General features: G+C 45.8%; 1 protein-coding gene across 2 annotated transcripts in view; it reads right to left on the bottom strand.

The window, feature by feature from the left end:
- LOC139379479 (fibrillin-2-like) overlaps positions 1 to 16,034 on the bottom strand; it is a 106,349-nt gene that overhangs the window by 65,050 nt on the left and 25,265 nt on the right. For both annotated transcript variants that reach the window (XM_071122331.1, XM_071122392.1), the window contains exon 7: positions 4,665 to 4,862. In XM_071122331.1, coding sequence (XP_070978432.1) covers positions 4,665 to 4,862 — 198 coding nt within the window. The remainder of the gene's footprint in view (positions 1 to 4,664; positions 4,863 to 16,034) is intronic.

Here is a 16,034-nt window from a genome sequence, read left to right as displayed (position 1 = left end):
TCTAACAGAAGTGTTTTCTGAGGCCTCCCAAGTGGTGCAGTGGTCTAAGGCACTGCATCACAGTGCTAGCTGTGCCACTAGATGATCCTGGTTCACAGCCAGCTGTGACTGGGACATCTGGGTCAGGGGAGGGTTTGGCCAGCAGGGATGTCCTTGTCCCATTGTGCTCTAGTGACTCCTGTGGTGGGTTGGGCTGACATGGTTGCAAGGTGTTTACTCCAACACACTGGTGTGGTGGTTAGAGCATTGATTGGGCCAGTAACCAAACGGTTGCTAGGTCAAATCCCTGAGCTGACATGGTAAAAATCTGTTGTTCACCCACAGTTCCTAGGTTGTCATTGTAAATAAGAATTTGTTCTTAACTGACTTGCCTAGTTACATTTTTAAAAAGGGGGCATTTTTTATTTTACTAGGCAAGCCAATTAAGAACAAATTCTTATTTACGGCCTACACCGGCGACGCTGGGCCAGTTGTGCGCCGCCCTAGACTAACGCTCCCTATCACGGCCGGTTCTGATATAGTCTGGATTCAAACCAGGGTGTCTGTAGTGACGCTGAGATGCAGTGATGGGTTGTGTTTCAGAGGATGCATGGCTCTCTACCTTTCCTGAGTCCGTACGGGAGTTGCAGCAATGAGACAAGACTTTAACTACCAATTGGATACCACAAAAAATATTTAGATATTTTTTTATATGAAATAAGAAGTGTTCTCCAAAATGTCCCAGATATGTTAATATACAAATCTTATGCAATAGTGAGATTTTACACCAGTGGACTCTATCAAGTACTGTTGAAATCAATTTGATCTGTCTGTATACGATGACACCTAGTGGTCTTATGGTTGATTTCTCCCTAACCATTATTTTTATCTCCCCCTCTCTGCTCACTGTTTTTGTGATCTGGTAGGTCCCTGAAAACTGCCTTCACTTCGTTACTGTGCCAGAACTACGAACCAAATGTCAGAGGAATTGTGGACCAATATGCAATGTATTGAGTGATATTTTGTTGTATGCATTTTTTGTGTGACAGCAAGATGTATAGCTAGCTCATGGAGATGACACATCTAGCTACTTTAAACTTCATAACATGCTCGCTCATGGCTATGTGAATTAATGTGTACTGACTGCATTGCATGAGAGCTGTATCTGTGTATGTGCCGGCATTTTTGCGTCCCATAGGACAGACCGTCCTGGTTGAAATGTTGACAACACTAGAGGGTCTACCATTTTTGACAACACTGATCCTACCATGCATGCAAAGCTAGTTCGCATCTTCTTTAAATGATACTTTACTGGCTAACATAGCTAGATCATCAAACTGTATTTTCTTATTAGGGCCTTGAATCTCATACACGGACCTCACTGTCACCACTGGTCATCTAGCTAGCCAGGGATGCATCAGTTTCCATTGGACTAGACTAACGCTGGCTAGCATATGAACGTTAGCTAGCTAGCTAATGACGATACACCCTAGTCGTGGGTCTGCAAAATCAAGCAAATGGTACTGAACTCATGATAAAATAATGTTTTGACATTGTAGTAGCTATTGCTGTTTTGGTTGTTTGTTTTTCGCTTAGTGACATTGTGAATATCATCTTTTTGTCATTTAACTCTGATTTATCTAGCTTTATCTAATCCGGTTTCGGCATGATGACTGGTCCCAAAATTACACATTTTTATTATTTGTAATTTTGGTTTTGGAGTTTTGTGAAGCACTGATTAAACAACTCCGTTTATACCAAGTTTGATTCTCCTGCACCTGACTTCCCTGCCACCAACACGTACCCATTACACAAATTCCCACAAGATTTCCCACTAATGGATATGAAGCCTCAGAAATAAAAAATCTGGTCATGGATTAGGAGCCACTTCCTATTTAGAAACATATACATCCCGTTCTCAGCATCAATAAAACTCTCTTTCCTCTATCTTATTAAGTGTGTTCAGGTGTGTTGGCCACACGCACTAACTGGCCACCAGATTAATGAGTGCCTGTTTCCTTTGAAATGGGGTCTGTTTGAATAGACTGAAATTAACAGCTTTGTATGCGTAAAAAATCATGGCATAGTAGCTACATCCTGGTGGCGCAGTGGACTAATTCCATGGATATAAAACAGAAGATTATAGGTTTGAATCTTACTGGTCACAAAAAAAAAGAAATATGTTTGCATGGTTATTGCCTAAGAAAATAAATGTCCAAGGGTCCTATTTAAAAAAAGTTAACCCCAAATAAGATAGCAGTCTTATTGAAAGTATTAAGGAAGTTATTTAAAAACACCCAAATAACCTCAGAGCGTTATAAAACTTCCCAGGAAAACCTTCAAAGAACGAGAGTAAAATGTTCTCAGAACCTCCCTGTAACCTAAAAACAAACGTCCCAAGAACAGGAACATTTTCACATACAGCCAAAGTGAAACCAAAAACATATGTTCCCACATCTCCCAAGGAACCAAATGTGCTAGCTGGTAAGTGTCCCCCTTTGTAAAACATTACATAAAGGCAATCCATTATCATGAGATGAAGGTGTTGGCTAGACATATCCTATTAAAATCTCAACAAAGAGGAAGAGGCTCCAGTCCATGGAGGGTCGTTTGAACATTGCTGGGGGGTGAGACGCTGTGTTTCATAAGAGGGCACGCTACCTCTACAAAAAAGGTGCTATCTAGAACCTTAACGTGTTTTTTGTCTGTCCCCATAGCAGAACCCTTTTTAGGTACAGTTAGAACCCATTCTACAGAGGGTTCTACATGGAACCCAGAAGGGTTATTTCTACATGGAACCCAGAAGGGTTATTTCTACCTGGAACACAAAAGGGTTCTACCTGGAGCTAAAAATGGTTATCCTATGGGGACAGCCAAAGAACCCTTTTGGAACCCTTTTTGCTAAGAGTGTACATGTCATCTACTGATACAGCCTCACTGCTTCATCTGGTTGGACTTTATGGAGCCTACCCACCTCATTTTAACATGGAAATGTGGGGAATATTTGGTTGAGATGCTGATCAATGAGATTTCAACCTTTACTCACACACTCAAAAAGACAGCCAGAAGTTTGTTGAATTACCAATGTGTTATCACTATGCTTTCAATCATCTAAAAGCACAACAAAGTTCAAATGGGAATACAATGTCAGATATGTTGTATTTCTATGTGTTATCACTGTTTTATCTAATAGCACAACCAAATGACTTGGATTGCAGTTGAGATTACATTCAAAGTACATAGTGCAAGTGATCAATGTGGTTCAATATTCTGCGCAGATTGTGAAGCTCTCCTCAGACCTGAAACCTTTGCATCTTGAACATAAGACATTTATAGTTACATTAGGCAAACCTCAAAATGTGGCCATGGATGTGTTACCAAACTTAAGGTTGAATAACTACTTTTACATTCATTTGTAACCCTTCATTTTACTTTTACATTTTTATTTACCGTATTACAAAAATATTGTTGAATTGTGTTTGGTTGACAATGCAACCAAATATATCTTTATCTGAGCCACTGACAGTTTGATTAGCTTTAGTCTTATTCTTAAACTTTTTCTGGTTGAGATGGATATGTGAATCCAACATATAAATGATTTGTGGATACACAATTCCCGTTTGTCTACAAACAAATTAATAATTGATATGCTGGATTTATGCTTCCATTTCAACCAAAAATCTAATTGAAAGAATAGGACCTAATCCAATCAAACTTTAAATAAAGTTTAGTCTCATTCTTTCACTTTTCATTTTGGTTTAGTTGGAGACGTGAATACAACATATCATTTGTTAATATGCTATGTACTGTATTGCAAAAAGTGATAATGAATTGTGTTTGGTTGTCAACAAATTCCAGTTTGTCTGGAAATTAATCATTTATATGTTGGATTCACGTCTCCATCTCAACCAAGAATCAAAGTTAAATCATTTACTTAGATTTTTGGTTGAGATGGAGATGTGAATCCATCATATTAATGATTAACTTGAAGAAGCCCTAGGCCTATATGTATTGTCTATTTTTAGTTGAACCCTGGGTTCAGATAGTTTTTTTTTATAGTGGATATAACATTGAAAATCTGATATTGTTTCAAATGTATAAATTCAACAACTTTTATACAAGGTGATGACAAACATGTGGTTGAAATTTCACCCTCAAAACAACAGTTTTTCAAATCCAATGTATTTTCCACGTAGATTACACGTCACAATACGCTGACAAACAATGTTGAAACCCGGTGGGTAGTGTGGAGGCAGGGAGGGGCCAGACAATGAAGAGAGAGAGAACAGCCTGTATTTACACAGACACTGGCCTGGGTCTGCTGCTGGAATGTTGATGAAGGAAGGTGAACTTCAGTTCATGTAGCGATGAAATGAGAAATCTCCTCTCTTTCTCTGGCTTTGATGTGTATCTCAGCTCTCTCTTTCTCTCTCCATCTCTCTCTCTCTCTCTCTGTGTGTGTGTGTGTGTGTGTGTGTTGGTCTCTCTGTATGGGTGGTGGTTGCAGGCTGCAGGAGTTTGGTTGCTTATGATGACAGATCAAGTAATGGTTATAGTGTTTGTGATGAGGAGGGTGAGTGTGTTTGTGCGTGACTCACTTGTTGAGTTTATTAGACTGAAGATCATCCAGGTGTGTTTATATGCAAATGTAAAAATGCATGTGTGTGTGTGTCTGTGTGTCTTACCCTGGCACGCTCCACTGCGGATGTTGGGGATGAAGCCTCGGCGACAGGGGTGAGGCTGTGCAGGGCACATCTCACAGGGGTGTCCCCATGCCCGTCCAATGGTGGCACAGCACAGGGTCTTGGTGCACACAATGCCACTCAGCTGGCCCTGGCACATCTGGTTGTTGACCTGCGTAAAGCAGGGCCCGGTCCTGTAGTCTAGTGGGAGATAAGGAGAAAGGGGGATACCTAGTCAGTTGTACAACTGGATGCATTCAACTGAAATGTGTCTTCCGTATATTACCCCAACGCCTCTGAATCAGAGGTGCGGAGGGCTGCCTTATGAGAGAGAAATAGTCAGCCATTTTCTTGTTTCACTTCTTCAAAATGGCCTTCTGAATGTTCTGTATAACTGAAAGCCAAGTCTATTTCACAATTCTGCTAGCTACGTTTCATTGAATTTGAAGTGTTATTGAATTAAATATAAATATACACTAAATATGTAAGAACACCCTTTAGTAGCATTTAAATGTTGCAGTAGGAGATATTGGGGCCTAAGTCAGAGCAGGCACTGTCTGGGTGAATTTATTTACCTCCCTCGTCTTTAACCTATTTGACTAAATGTACGCTGCTGCTCGTTCCTGGTTAGAGACTTTGGTCCGGAAATGCTATTCATTTGTCTAATGGGATAACTACATTATATAATGGGAGACCCATTTAGTGCTGGTTCCCATCAACAACAACCTTCCCATGACAAACATTCTCGGTCCAGCCTCAGGTCTGAAGCTGGTCTAAAGGTCTGGTGGACCGTGGTGAAGCTATCACGACCGTACCAACAACATTTGCAACCTCTCGGACTGTACTGTACTAACACAGATACAGTGTGTCACTGTGTGGAAACAAAGTAATTAGAAGAACACAATGTCCTCAGACTTCAATGGCCACCTTGCTGCGCTGCTCGCCAGGCAACGACCGCAGCAACATAATCTTGTTAACCGCACTTCACGAATCAAACACAATGAACTCATGCTGAAACCATTTGAGCAATATGATTTCCATTCAATCGCACGTAATAAAACTCAAACGGGCCTAATGATGGCTTCTGGTGTGGTGGAAAGGCCTTATTAACTCCAGTAGTGGCGCCAAAGCTAATACAGCATTCATTAGAGGTACTGTAGATGGAGAATGAAATAGAATACAGGGTCTGAGAGGCACTGTCAGGAGGAATGTAACTAACATAAACCCTGGAGAAGTGGTTTAAGTTGATCCTCTTGATTTCTAAAGGAGATGTACAGAGAGATAGGGCAGATTATTGTGGTCGCGCTGCTCTTATAACTCCCTGGTGCTAAAACTAAAATAAAGGTCAATCACAGCCAGCCCAGACTGAAAATGAGAGAGCAGCAGAAAGCAGAAAGAGTGAGAGAAAGAGAGAGGACAGAGCACCCAGCAACTTCTAACTGTCCCCTCTCCTCTCCTGCTCACACCCATGACCTGACCATCTTGCCTGGACAAGATTGTCCCCCTCCCAGTGGCAGAGACCCACTGGGGCGATCACCGCCATCTGGGCTGGATTAATCTGGCCTGGTCGGCCCTGGTCCAGATGTGTCCAATGGGAACTCTGAATCACTCTGGACTACATCCACAACCCCCCACTAACTAACAAACACGGCCTCTCCTCTACTCTTCTCCCGGTCAACACATTAAAAACTCATGTAAATCAGAATACTCACACTAGCTGGACTCATATGGTCCAATCCTTTATGTCCGTCATGCTTTGATCTGGTTTTGATCTAATCAACGATTTCAGTACACTCTTAGAAAAAAGGGTTCCAAAAGGGTTCTGCGGCTGTCCTCATAGGATAAGCTTTTTTGGTTCCAGGTAAAACTTTTTGGGGTTCCATGTAGAACCTTTTGTGGAAAGGGTTCTTCATGGAACCTAATAGGGTTCTACCTGGAACCAAAAGGGTTCTTCAAAGGGATCTCTTGGGGACAGCCAAATAACCCTTTTTGGTTCTAGATAGCACCTTCTTTTCTAAGAGTGTAGAACTTAGTGCTGGAAATGAACGAGGACCAATGACCTTTATTGAGAGCTACAGTATATCAAATCAAATCAAATCAAATCAAATTTTATTTGTCACATACACATGGTTAGCAGATGTTAATGCGAGTGTAGCGAAATGCTTGTGCTTCTAGTTCCGACAATGCAGTAATAACAAGTAATCTAACTAACAATTCCAAAACTACTGTCTTGTACACAGTGTAAGGGGATAAAGAATATGTACATAAGGATATATGAATGAGTGATGGTACAGAGCAACATAGGCAAGATACAGTAGATGGTATCGAGTACAGTATGTACAAATGAGATGAGTATGTAAACAAAGTGGCATAGTTTAAAGTGGCTAGTGATACATGTATTACATAAGGATACAGTCGATGATATAGAGTACAGTATATACGTATGCATATGAGATGAATAATGTAGGGTAAGTAACATTATATAAGGTAGCATTGTTTAAAGTGGCTAGTGATATATTTACATCATTTCCCATCAATTCCCATTATTAAAGTGGCTGGAGTTGAGTCAGTGTCAGTGTGTTGGCAGCAGCCACTCAGTGTTAGTGGTGGCTGTTTAACAGTCTGATGGCCTTGAGATAGAAGCTGTTTTTCAGTCTCTCGGTCCCAGCTTTGATGCACCTGTACTGACCTCGCCTTCTGGATGATAGCGGGGTGAACAGGCAGTGGCTCGGGTGGTTGATGTCCTTGATGATCTTTATGGCCTTCCTGTGACATCGGGTGGTGTAGGTGTCCTGGAGGGCAGGTAGTTTGCCCCCGGTGATGCGTTGTGCAGACCTCACTACCCTCTGGAGAGCCTTACGGTTGAGGGCGGTGCAGTTGCCATACCAGGCGATGATACAGCCCGCCAGGATGCTCTCGATTGTGCATCTGTAGAAGTTTGTGAGTGCTTTTGGTGACAAGCCAAATTTCTTCAGCCTCCTGAGGTTGAAGAGGCGCTGCTGCGCCTTCTTCACGATGCTGTCTGTGTGAGTGGACCAATTCAGTTTGTCTGTGATGTGAATGCCGAGGAACTTAAAACTTGCTACCCTCTCCACTACTGTTCCATCGATGTGGATAGGGGGGTGTTCCCTCTGCTGTTTCCTGAAGTCCACAATCATCTCCTTAGTTTTGTTGACGTTGAGTGTGAGGTTATTTTCCTGACACCACACTCCGAGGGCCCTCACCTCCTCCCTGTAGGCCGTCTCGTCGTTGTTGGTAATCAAGCCTACCACTGTTGTGTCGTCCGCAAACTTGATGATTGAGTTGGAGGCGTGCGTGGCCACGCAGTCGTGGGTGAACAGGGAGTACAGGAGAGGGCTCAGAACGCACCCTTGTGGGGCCCCAGTGTTGAGGATCAGCGGGGAGGAGATGTTGTTGCCTACCCTCACCACCTGGGGGCGGCCCGTCAGGAAGTCCAGTACCTAGTTGCACAGGGCGGGGTCGAGACCCAGGGTCTCGAGCTTGATGACGAGCTTGGAGGGTACTATGGTGTTGAATGCCGAGCTGTAGTCGATGAACAGCATTCTCACATAGGTATTCCTCTTGTCCAGATGGGTTAGGGCAGTGTGCAGTGTGGTTGAGATTGCATCGTCTGTGGACCGATTTGGGCGGTAAGCAAATTGGAGTGGGTCTAGGGTGTCAGGTAGGGTGGAGGTGATATGGTCCTTGACTAGTCTCTCAAAGCACTTCATGATGACGGATGTGAGTGCTACGGGGCGGTAGTCGTTTAGCTCAGTTACCTTAGCTTTCTTGGGAACAGGAACAATGGTGGCCCTCTTGAAGCATGTGGGAACAGCAGACTGGTATAGGGATTGATTGAATATGTCCGTAAACACACTGGCCAGCTGGTCTGCGCATGCTCTGAGGGCGCGGCTGGGGATGCCGTCTGGGCCTGCAGCCTTGCGAGGGTTAACACGTTTAAATGTCTTACTCACCTCGGCTGCAGTGAAGGAGAGACCGCATGTTTTCGTTGCAGGCCGTGTCAGTGGCACTGTATTGTCCTCAAAGCGGGCAAAAAAGTTATTTAGTCTGCCTGGGAGCAAGACATCCTGGTCCGTGACTGGGCTGGATTTCTTCCTGTAGTCCGTGATTGACTGTAGACCCTGCCACATGCCTCTTGTGTCTGAGCCGTTGAATTGAGATTCTACTTTGTCTCTGTACTGGCGCTTAGCTTGTTTGATAGCCTTGCGGAGGGAATAGCTGCACTGTTTGTATTCGGTCATGTTACCAGACACCTTGCCCTGATTAAAAGCAGTGGTTCGCGCTTTCAGTTTCACACGAATGCTGCCATCAATCCACGGTTTCTGGTTAGGGAAGCTGTTCATGCAAAAGGTATGAGATGACTTGGAAGGGAGACATTTAAAATTTAAAGAAAGAAATAAAGAGAGAAAGAGAAAGAAAGTGAAAGCTGTGGATTTATCCCTGTCCGGCTGCCATTCCTTTGATCAGCAGTGAGGCCCTGAAAGTGAGGAGGCGCCTGGGCTTTCCCATGGCCAAACCTTTCAGAAGAGCTTTAGTCGACTGCTGGAGGCTCCAGCCAAGTTCAGCAGAGCCCTGTCTGTCTGTGTGCAAACGCCCGCCCGCCAGGCCAGGCCAGGCCAGGCCAAACAAAAGACTGGAGCGATCAGAGAGTTCGCTCTTTTAATGGACTGAATAACAATTGCCATGCCAAGGTCTCTATGTCTCAACGCCACAAGATCCGACTGACTCAGAACCAGACAGGCAGGCCATGCAAGAGGCCATGCAAGTGTGTGTGTGTGGACTATGATCAGGGAACAGGAACATTCCAGGGCCAGAAGAGTTAGGAATGGGAATGGGGTATAAGGAGGTACTGGCAGAAGTCAACAACATTCAACAATTTGGTCTGATTACAGTTCAAATTGCTCAATAGATCAAAAACATTCACCGGAACCTCCTCTTCTGTATTCTGCCTTTCACCAACACGCCTCCATATTTAGCCACATCTGTATCCTTTCCAGGTATCTCCAGTGTCCTACACATCCTCCCAACGATATGAGCATTCTGAACTGTATGTGTGTGTGTGTGTGTGTGTGTGTGTGTGTACATGTATGTGTTTGTGGCTACTTTTGTATGTGTGCACGCATCTAAACTCCTCAAATGTGTGTATAGTAGCTACACTATATATACAAAAGTATGTGGATACCCCTTCAAATGAGTGGATTTGGCTATTTCAGCCACACCCGTTGCTGAAAAAAATCGTGGCACCGTCATAGGATGCCACTTTTCCAACAAGTCAGTTCATCAAATTTCAGACCTGCTAGAGCTGCAGTCAACTGTAAGTGCTGTTATTGTGAAGTAGAAACATCTAGGAGAAACAACGGTTCAGCTGCAAAGTGGTAGGCGCCACAAGCTCACAGAACGGGACGGCCGAGTGCTGAAGCGCATTGTGCGTAAAAATCGTCTGTCCTCGGTTGCAACACCCACTACTGAGTTCCAAACTGCCTCTGGAAGCAACGTCAGCACAATAACTGTTTGTCGGGAGCTTCATGAAATAGGTTTCCATGGCCGAGCAGCCGCACACAAGCCTAAGATCATCATGCACAATGCCAAGTGTCAGCTGGAGTGGTGTAAAGCTCACCGCCATTGGTTTCTGGAGCAGTAGAAACACATTCTCTGGAGTGATTATTCACGCTTCACCATCACACTTCACGAATCTGAGTTTGGCAGTTGCCAGGAAAACGCCACCTGCCTGAATGCATAGTGCCAACTGTAAAGTTTGGCGGAGGAGGAATGATGGTTTGGGGCTGTTTTTCATGGTTCAGGCTCCTTAGTTCCAGTAAAGGGAAATCTTAACGCTACAGCATACAATGACATTCTAGATGATTATGTGCTTCCAACTTTGTAGCAACAGTTTGGGGAGGGCTCTTTCCTGTTTCAGCATGACAATGCCCCATGCACAAAGCGAGGTCCATACAGAAATGGTTTGTCGAGATCGGTGTGGAAGAACTTGACTGGCCTGCACAGTCCTGACCTCAACTCCATTGAACAGCTCTTGTGGAATGGAAGCAAGTCCCTAAAGCAATGTTCCAACATCTAGTGGAAAACATTCCCAGAAGAGTGAGGCTGTTATAGCAACAAAGAGGGGACCATGATTAATGATTAAAAAGAGGGGACCATGATTAATGTCCATGATTGTGGAATGAGATGTTTGACGAGCAGGTGTCCACATACATTGTGGTGTTTCTGTTACTGTTGTGAACAGCATTATCAACCGGCCCTTAAATCTACTTCCCCTTCAGCTGGAAGTGGCTGTAAGAGGCTGAACCCTTCCTTACGACACTCACCCAAACGTGATGATACACTAGAATGCTTCCCTGTGTAACCCCTGCTTTGAGACTGTGGGAGACTGGGAGGTTTGGGGAAAGTGAGAGAGATAAGCTTAAACGCAGGATAACAATCTCTCTCCAGTGATATTAAATTGGCTTTTGGCACCAGAAAGCTGTGTTGCCTGACTGCTAAGTTAATGGATAACATTCTTTGAAGCAGAAACCACCACTGTGGGTAAATATGCAGGACACACACGACTGTGGAAACTTAAGTGAACACAGAGGGCTCAGTACCGACACAACCCAATTCTTGCTAACCCATTAAAAGAGTACTTTAGGGTCTGTTATCGCTCTTTCAATGTCTGTCTGGCAATTATTTTCTTTCCACAGATACAATTACTTATCCTCTCAAGTTCATTCTAAAAACAATTTATACTCTAATTCAGAACAAAATGGACTTATCCTGGGTTCAAGTCTGATTCTGCTTCAGTCATCTTGTCACAGTGTTGTTTGGCAAGGCAACCATGTGGCATTACTGATTGGAGAAACAGTCAGGCACCCAGGCTTAAAGTCTCTGGACTCTCCATCATTGGTACATTGTGGGGACTCTCACTTCTAGGACGTCAACTGATTTTCCATCAAGCCAGATCAAAGGCTGTCCTTCACTGTGCCTCTTAGGACCATTCACAAATTAATTTACGAGGTCATTTTTTGAGGGCAAATCATTTCAATTTTTTTTTTAAGGGAGAATAATCCAAATTTAGTGCCACTATGAAAAGTGGACTCAAAAGCCAGCGTGTGTTTTTAACTTTTCCAATGACACATAAAACATCATTTGGCGATGTCATTAAAACGACATAAAAGGCATAACATGACGATGAAGTAGTTACTGTACTCTACTCATTACAGAGTCACGGATCTCTCTTTCTGGCAGCATGTCCCACTATGCGGTCTCTATGGAGCAAAAAATGTCACTTTTCTCACTTGAATCCATCCTTCCCTTCCACTGGGGGAGCCGTTGACAGACTACAGGAGGGGGACAGAAATAGCAACACTTCCCCCTTTCCATCCCCTCATCATCGACCTGATGTCATCATGGGACCAGCTCTCCCGTGTTTTCTTCGCTTGGTTTGTTTGGGCTGGGCTGGCCTTAGCTGGGCTGGGCTGACTGTGTGGGCCCATAAGAGTAGTAATGTTCACTATTGGATCTGAGCCTGGTTAATGGACGAGAATCACTGAACACATGAGCAAAACAACTCCCCGTGTCAGCGTTTACACAGCTGCTTCGTAATGAAAGGGCTAGGATCTCCAGGCTGCAGAATGGACGGCTACAGGCTGGGGGAGGCTGGGGTTAGGGTTAGGCTGCAGGTTTAGGGAGGCTAGGGTTACGGTTAGGCTGCAGACTGGGGTTAGGCTGCAGGCTGGAGGGTTAGGCTGGGGATGGAGGAGAACTGGGGATGGAGGAGGCTGGGGTTAGGCTGTAGGCTGCAGGGTTAGGCTGGGGATGGAGGGGGCTGGGGATGGAGAAGGCTGGGGCTGGAGGAGGCTGGGGCTTGAGGAGGCTGGTGAAGGAGGAGGCTGGAGATGGAGGAGGCTAGGAATGGAAGAGGCAAGGGTTATTCTGTAAACTGGAGGGTTAGGCTGGGGATGGAGGAGGCTGGTGATAGAGGAGGCTGGGGATGGAGGAGGCTAGAGTTAGGGTTATTCTGTAAACTGGAGGGTTAGGCTGGGGATGGAGGAGGCTGGTGATGGAGGAGGCTAAGGATGGAGGAGGCTAGAGTTAGGGATTATTCTGTAAACTGGAGGGTTAGGCTGGGGATGGAGGAGGCTGGTGATAGAGGAGGCTGGGGATGGAGGAGGCTAGAGTTAGGGTTATTCTGTAAACTGGAGGGTTAGGCTGGGGATGGAGGAGGCTGGTGATGGAGGAGGCTAAGGATGGAGGAGGCTATAGTTAGGGTTATTCTGTAAACTGGAGGGTTAGGCTGGGGATGGAGGAGGCTGGTGATAGAGGAGGCTGGGGATGGAGGAGGCTAGAGTTAGGGTTATTCTGTAAACTGGAGGGTTAGGCTGGGGATGAAGGAGGCTGGTGATAGAGGAGGCTGGGGATGGAGGAGGCTAGAGTTAGGGTTATTCTGTAAACTGGAGGGTTAGGCTGGGGATGGAGGAGGCTGGTAACGGAGGAGGCTAAGGATGGAGGAGGCTAGAGTTAGGGATTATTCTGTAAACTGGAGGGTTAGGCTGGGGATGGAGGAGGCTGGTGATGGAGGAGGCTAAGGATGGAGGAGGCTAGAGTTAGGGTTATTCTGTAAGCTGGAGGGTTAGGCTGGGGATGGAGGAGGCTGGTGATGGAGGAGGCTAAGGATGGAGGAGGCTATAGTTAGGGTTATTCTGTAGGGTTAGGCTGGAGGGTTAGGCTGGAGGGTTAGGCTGGTGATGGAGGAGGCTAAGGATGGAGGAGGCTAGAGTTAGGGTTATTCTGTAAGCTGGAGGGTTAGGCTGGGGCTGGAGGAGGCTGGGGTTACGGTCATACTGCAGGCTGGAGGGTTAGTGTTAGACTGGGGATAAAGGCAGCTGTGGTTAGGATGCAGGCTGGAGGGTTAGTGTTAGACTGGGGATGAAGGCAGCTGTGGTTAGGATGCAGGCTGGAGGGTTAGTGTTAGACTGGGGATGGGAAACTCAGCTGATTAGAGAGTTGCCAGAGTGGCTGTCAGTCTGCGCTGTAACTCTACCTTAACCAGACTGTCTGCAACACACACACACACATACCTTTCACCAATACTGCTCCTGGGTTCCACACCCCACCAGAGAAACCCATTATATCTGCAGATTTCACAGACATTAAGTCAACAGGGAAAAACAGCACACCTACTGTAACCATACTGTGCTGTCAAAGCACCTCTGAGCTTGGTTGTATAGTAATACCGTAGTACCACTAAATTAAACCCTGGGGCAGCGTGAGTCAAAGGTTTATCGAGGTGGACGTCTTTACAGCCTTCACAGGACAGGATAGTACTAATAATGACATGCACATTCTCATTGAGATGATGGCTGTTGTCTTAAGGAAGTCCTGTATTTATGTGAGAATTAGAGCATATCTTCTTTCTTTGGCTAGATGCTCTGTGGATGATTGAGGAGGAGATGGAGCAACAGTTTTACAGCATCCTCCAAACTACGGCAAGCGAAGACGGAGAGAAAGACCGACGGGGTAATATTTTTACAGGACACAGTGAGGAGCCAGCAGGGGATCTGACAGGTTGGCACCAGACACACACACACACACACACACACACACACAGGGGCGGTGGGTGGGGGGGTTTACAGTAGGGCTGCTGGGGTCCGGTAGTCTGCCTTTTCTCTTAGCACAGAGACGAGACTGTTTGTGCCTGCCTCTGTGTACACAGCTGGGGAGTCCATTTTGACTTTTACCTCCTGCCCCTCCCTCCTCCCCTCTCTCCCTCGCTCCACTCCTTGTCAGGAAATGTCCACGGCACTCCACAAAGAAACGTTTTTCTGTCATTCCAAGGGCACTTTATTTATTGCCAGATGTCTGCGAAGCTCCCTCTCCCCCAGTGTTGTGTTTTCCAAGAAAACAAGACCCAAGTTGCTTAGGGGGGGATGGGGGAGAGTAGAGGGGAGAGAGCAGGGGGAACGGGGGAGAGCAAAGGGGAGAGAGTAGGGGGGGTGGGGGAGAGCAGGTGGAGGCCAGGGGAGAAATCAGGGGGGAGAGCAGTGGGGAGAGAGCAAGGGGAATGGGGGAGAGCAAAGGGGAGAGAGTAGGGGGAATGGGGGAGAGCAGGGGTGAAGGGGAGAGCAGGGGGGAGAGAGCAGGGGGAAGAGCAGGGGGAATGGGGGAGAGCAGGGGTGAAGGGGAGAGCAGGGGGGAAGAGCAGGGGGAATGGGGGAGAGCAGGGGTGAAGGGGAGAGCAGGGAGGAGAGAGCAGGGGGAAGAGCAGGGGGAATGGGAGAGAGCAGGGGTGAAGGGGAGAGCAGGGGGGAGAGAGCAGGGGAAGAGCAGGGGGAATGGGGGAGAGCAGGGGTGAAGGGGAGAGCAGGGGGGAGAGAGCAGGGGGAAGAGCAGGGGGAATGGGGGAGAGCAGGGGGAGGCCAGGGGAGAGATCAGGGGGAGAGCAGTGGGGAGAGAGCAAGGGGAATGGGGGAGAGCAGGGGGAGGTTAGAGGAGAAAATCACAGATAATTTTCTCCAGAATTGACTGTATTGAAATGACATGGACCCAAATCATACTGAGACATAGTCCCACTGAGACATAGCCCCTCCCCCTAACCATTAATCTCAGCTGTAGTTTCTACAAGAGGGAGTTCACTATCCACTACACAATCCAGATTACAATCCCTGGTTAAGCCCCCACGTGTCTGTCTGTCTGTACTTACTGTATGAAGTCCTCCTACAGTCACACTATGTCTAGACTTGAAGTTAATATATGCTTTAATAGGAAATCTCTCGACTCCCCATCATTGGTACATGGAGGGGACTTTCACTTCTAAGACCAAGACTAATTTTCCATCAGGCAAGATCAAACGCTGTCCTTCACTGTTCCTCTTATCTAGACTGATCTGAAGTTCATATATACAGTAGATCAAAGCCTTTAAAGGTCCTGGCTCACACATGTCCACAGTACTGGTTGGTGTGTGATGAGAAAGTTGGGTGTCATGTGGCGTCTCTCAGTCAGAGCCCGAGGGAGGCACTGTTGTGATGTGTCTGTCTGTAAGAGGTTTTCAATAAATCTTGAGAACCAATGGATGTTGATAGAAGAAGGTTTCTTTAGTGTTAAATACCAAATCATTTTGGCTATAGTATTTAGTTTAAAAAATAGTATTTTGGCTACAGCCTTCAACCATACACTTCAAACACATTGGTTTTTAACAATAAAGATCAAGAAACATTCCTGTGTCAACTTCCATTTATCCTCCAAGGTTGTTGAATACCACTGGCATCTCCAGTCTGTTCCTCAGTTGATAATGTCTGTGAGCAGAAACAAGGGTTATGGGATGAACCAGGATCCCGTGTTGATTATGTAGCCACCTATGAG

The sequence above is a fragment of the Oncorhynchus clarkii genome, chromosome 1 (genome assembly GCF_045791955.1).
Source record: "Oncorhynchus clarkii lewisi isolate Uvic-CL-2024 chromosome 1, UVic_Ocla_1.0, whole genome shotgun sequence".
In the NCBI taxonomy this organism is placed as follows: Eukaryota; Metazoa; Chordata; class Actinopteri; order Salmoniformes; family Salmonidae; genus Oncorhynchus; species Oncorhynchus clarkii.
This window is presented reverse-complemented; position numbering and strand designations above follow the sequence as displayed.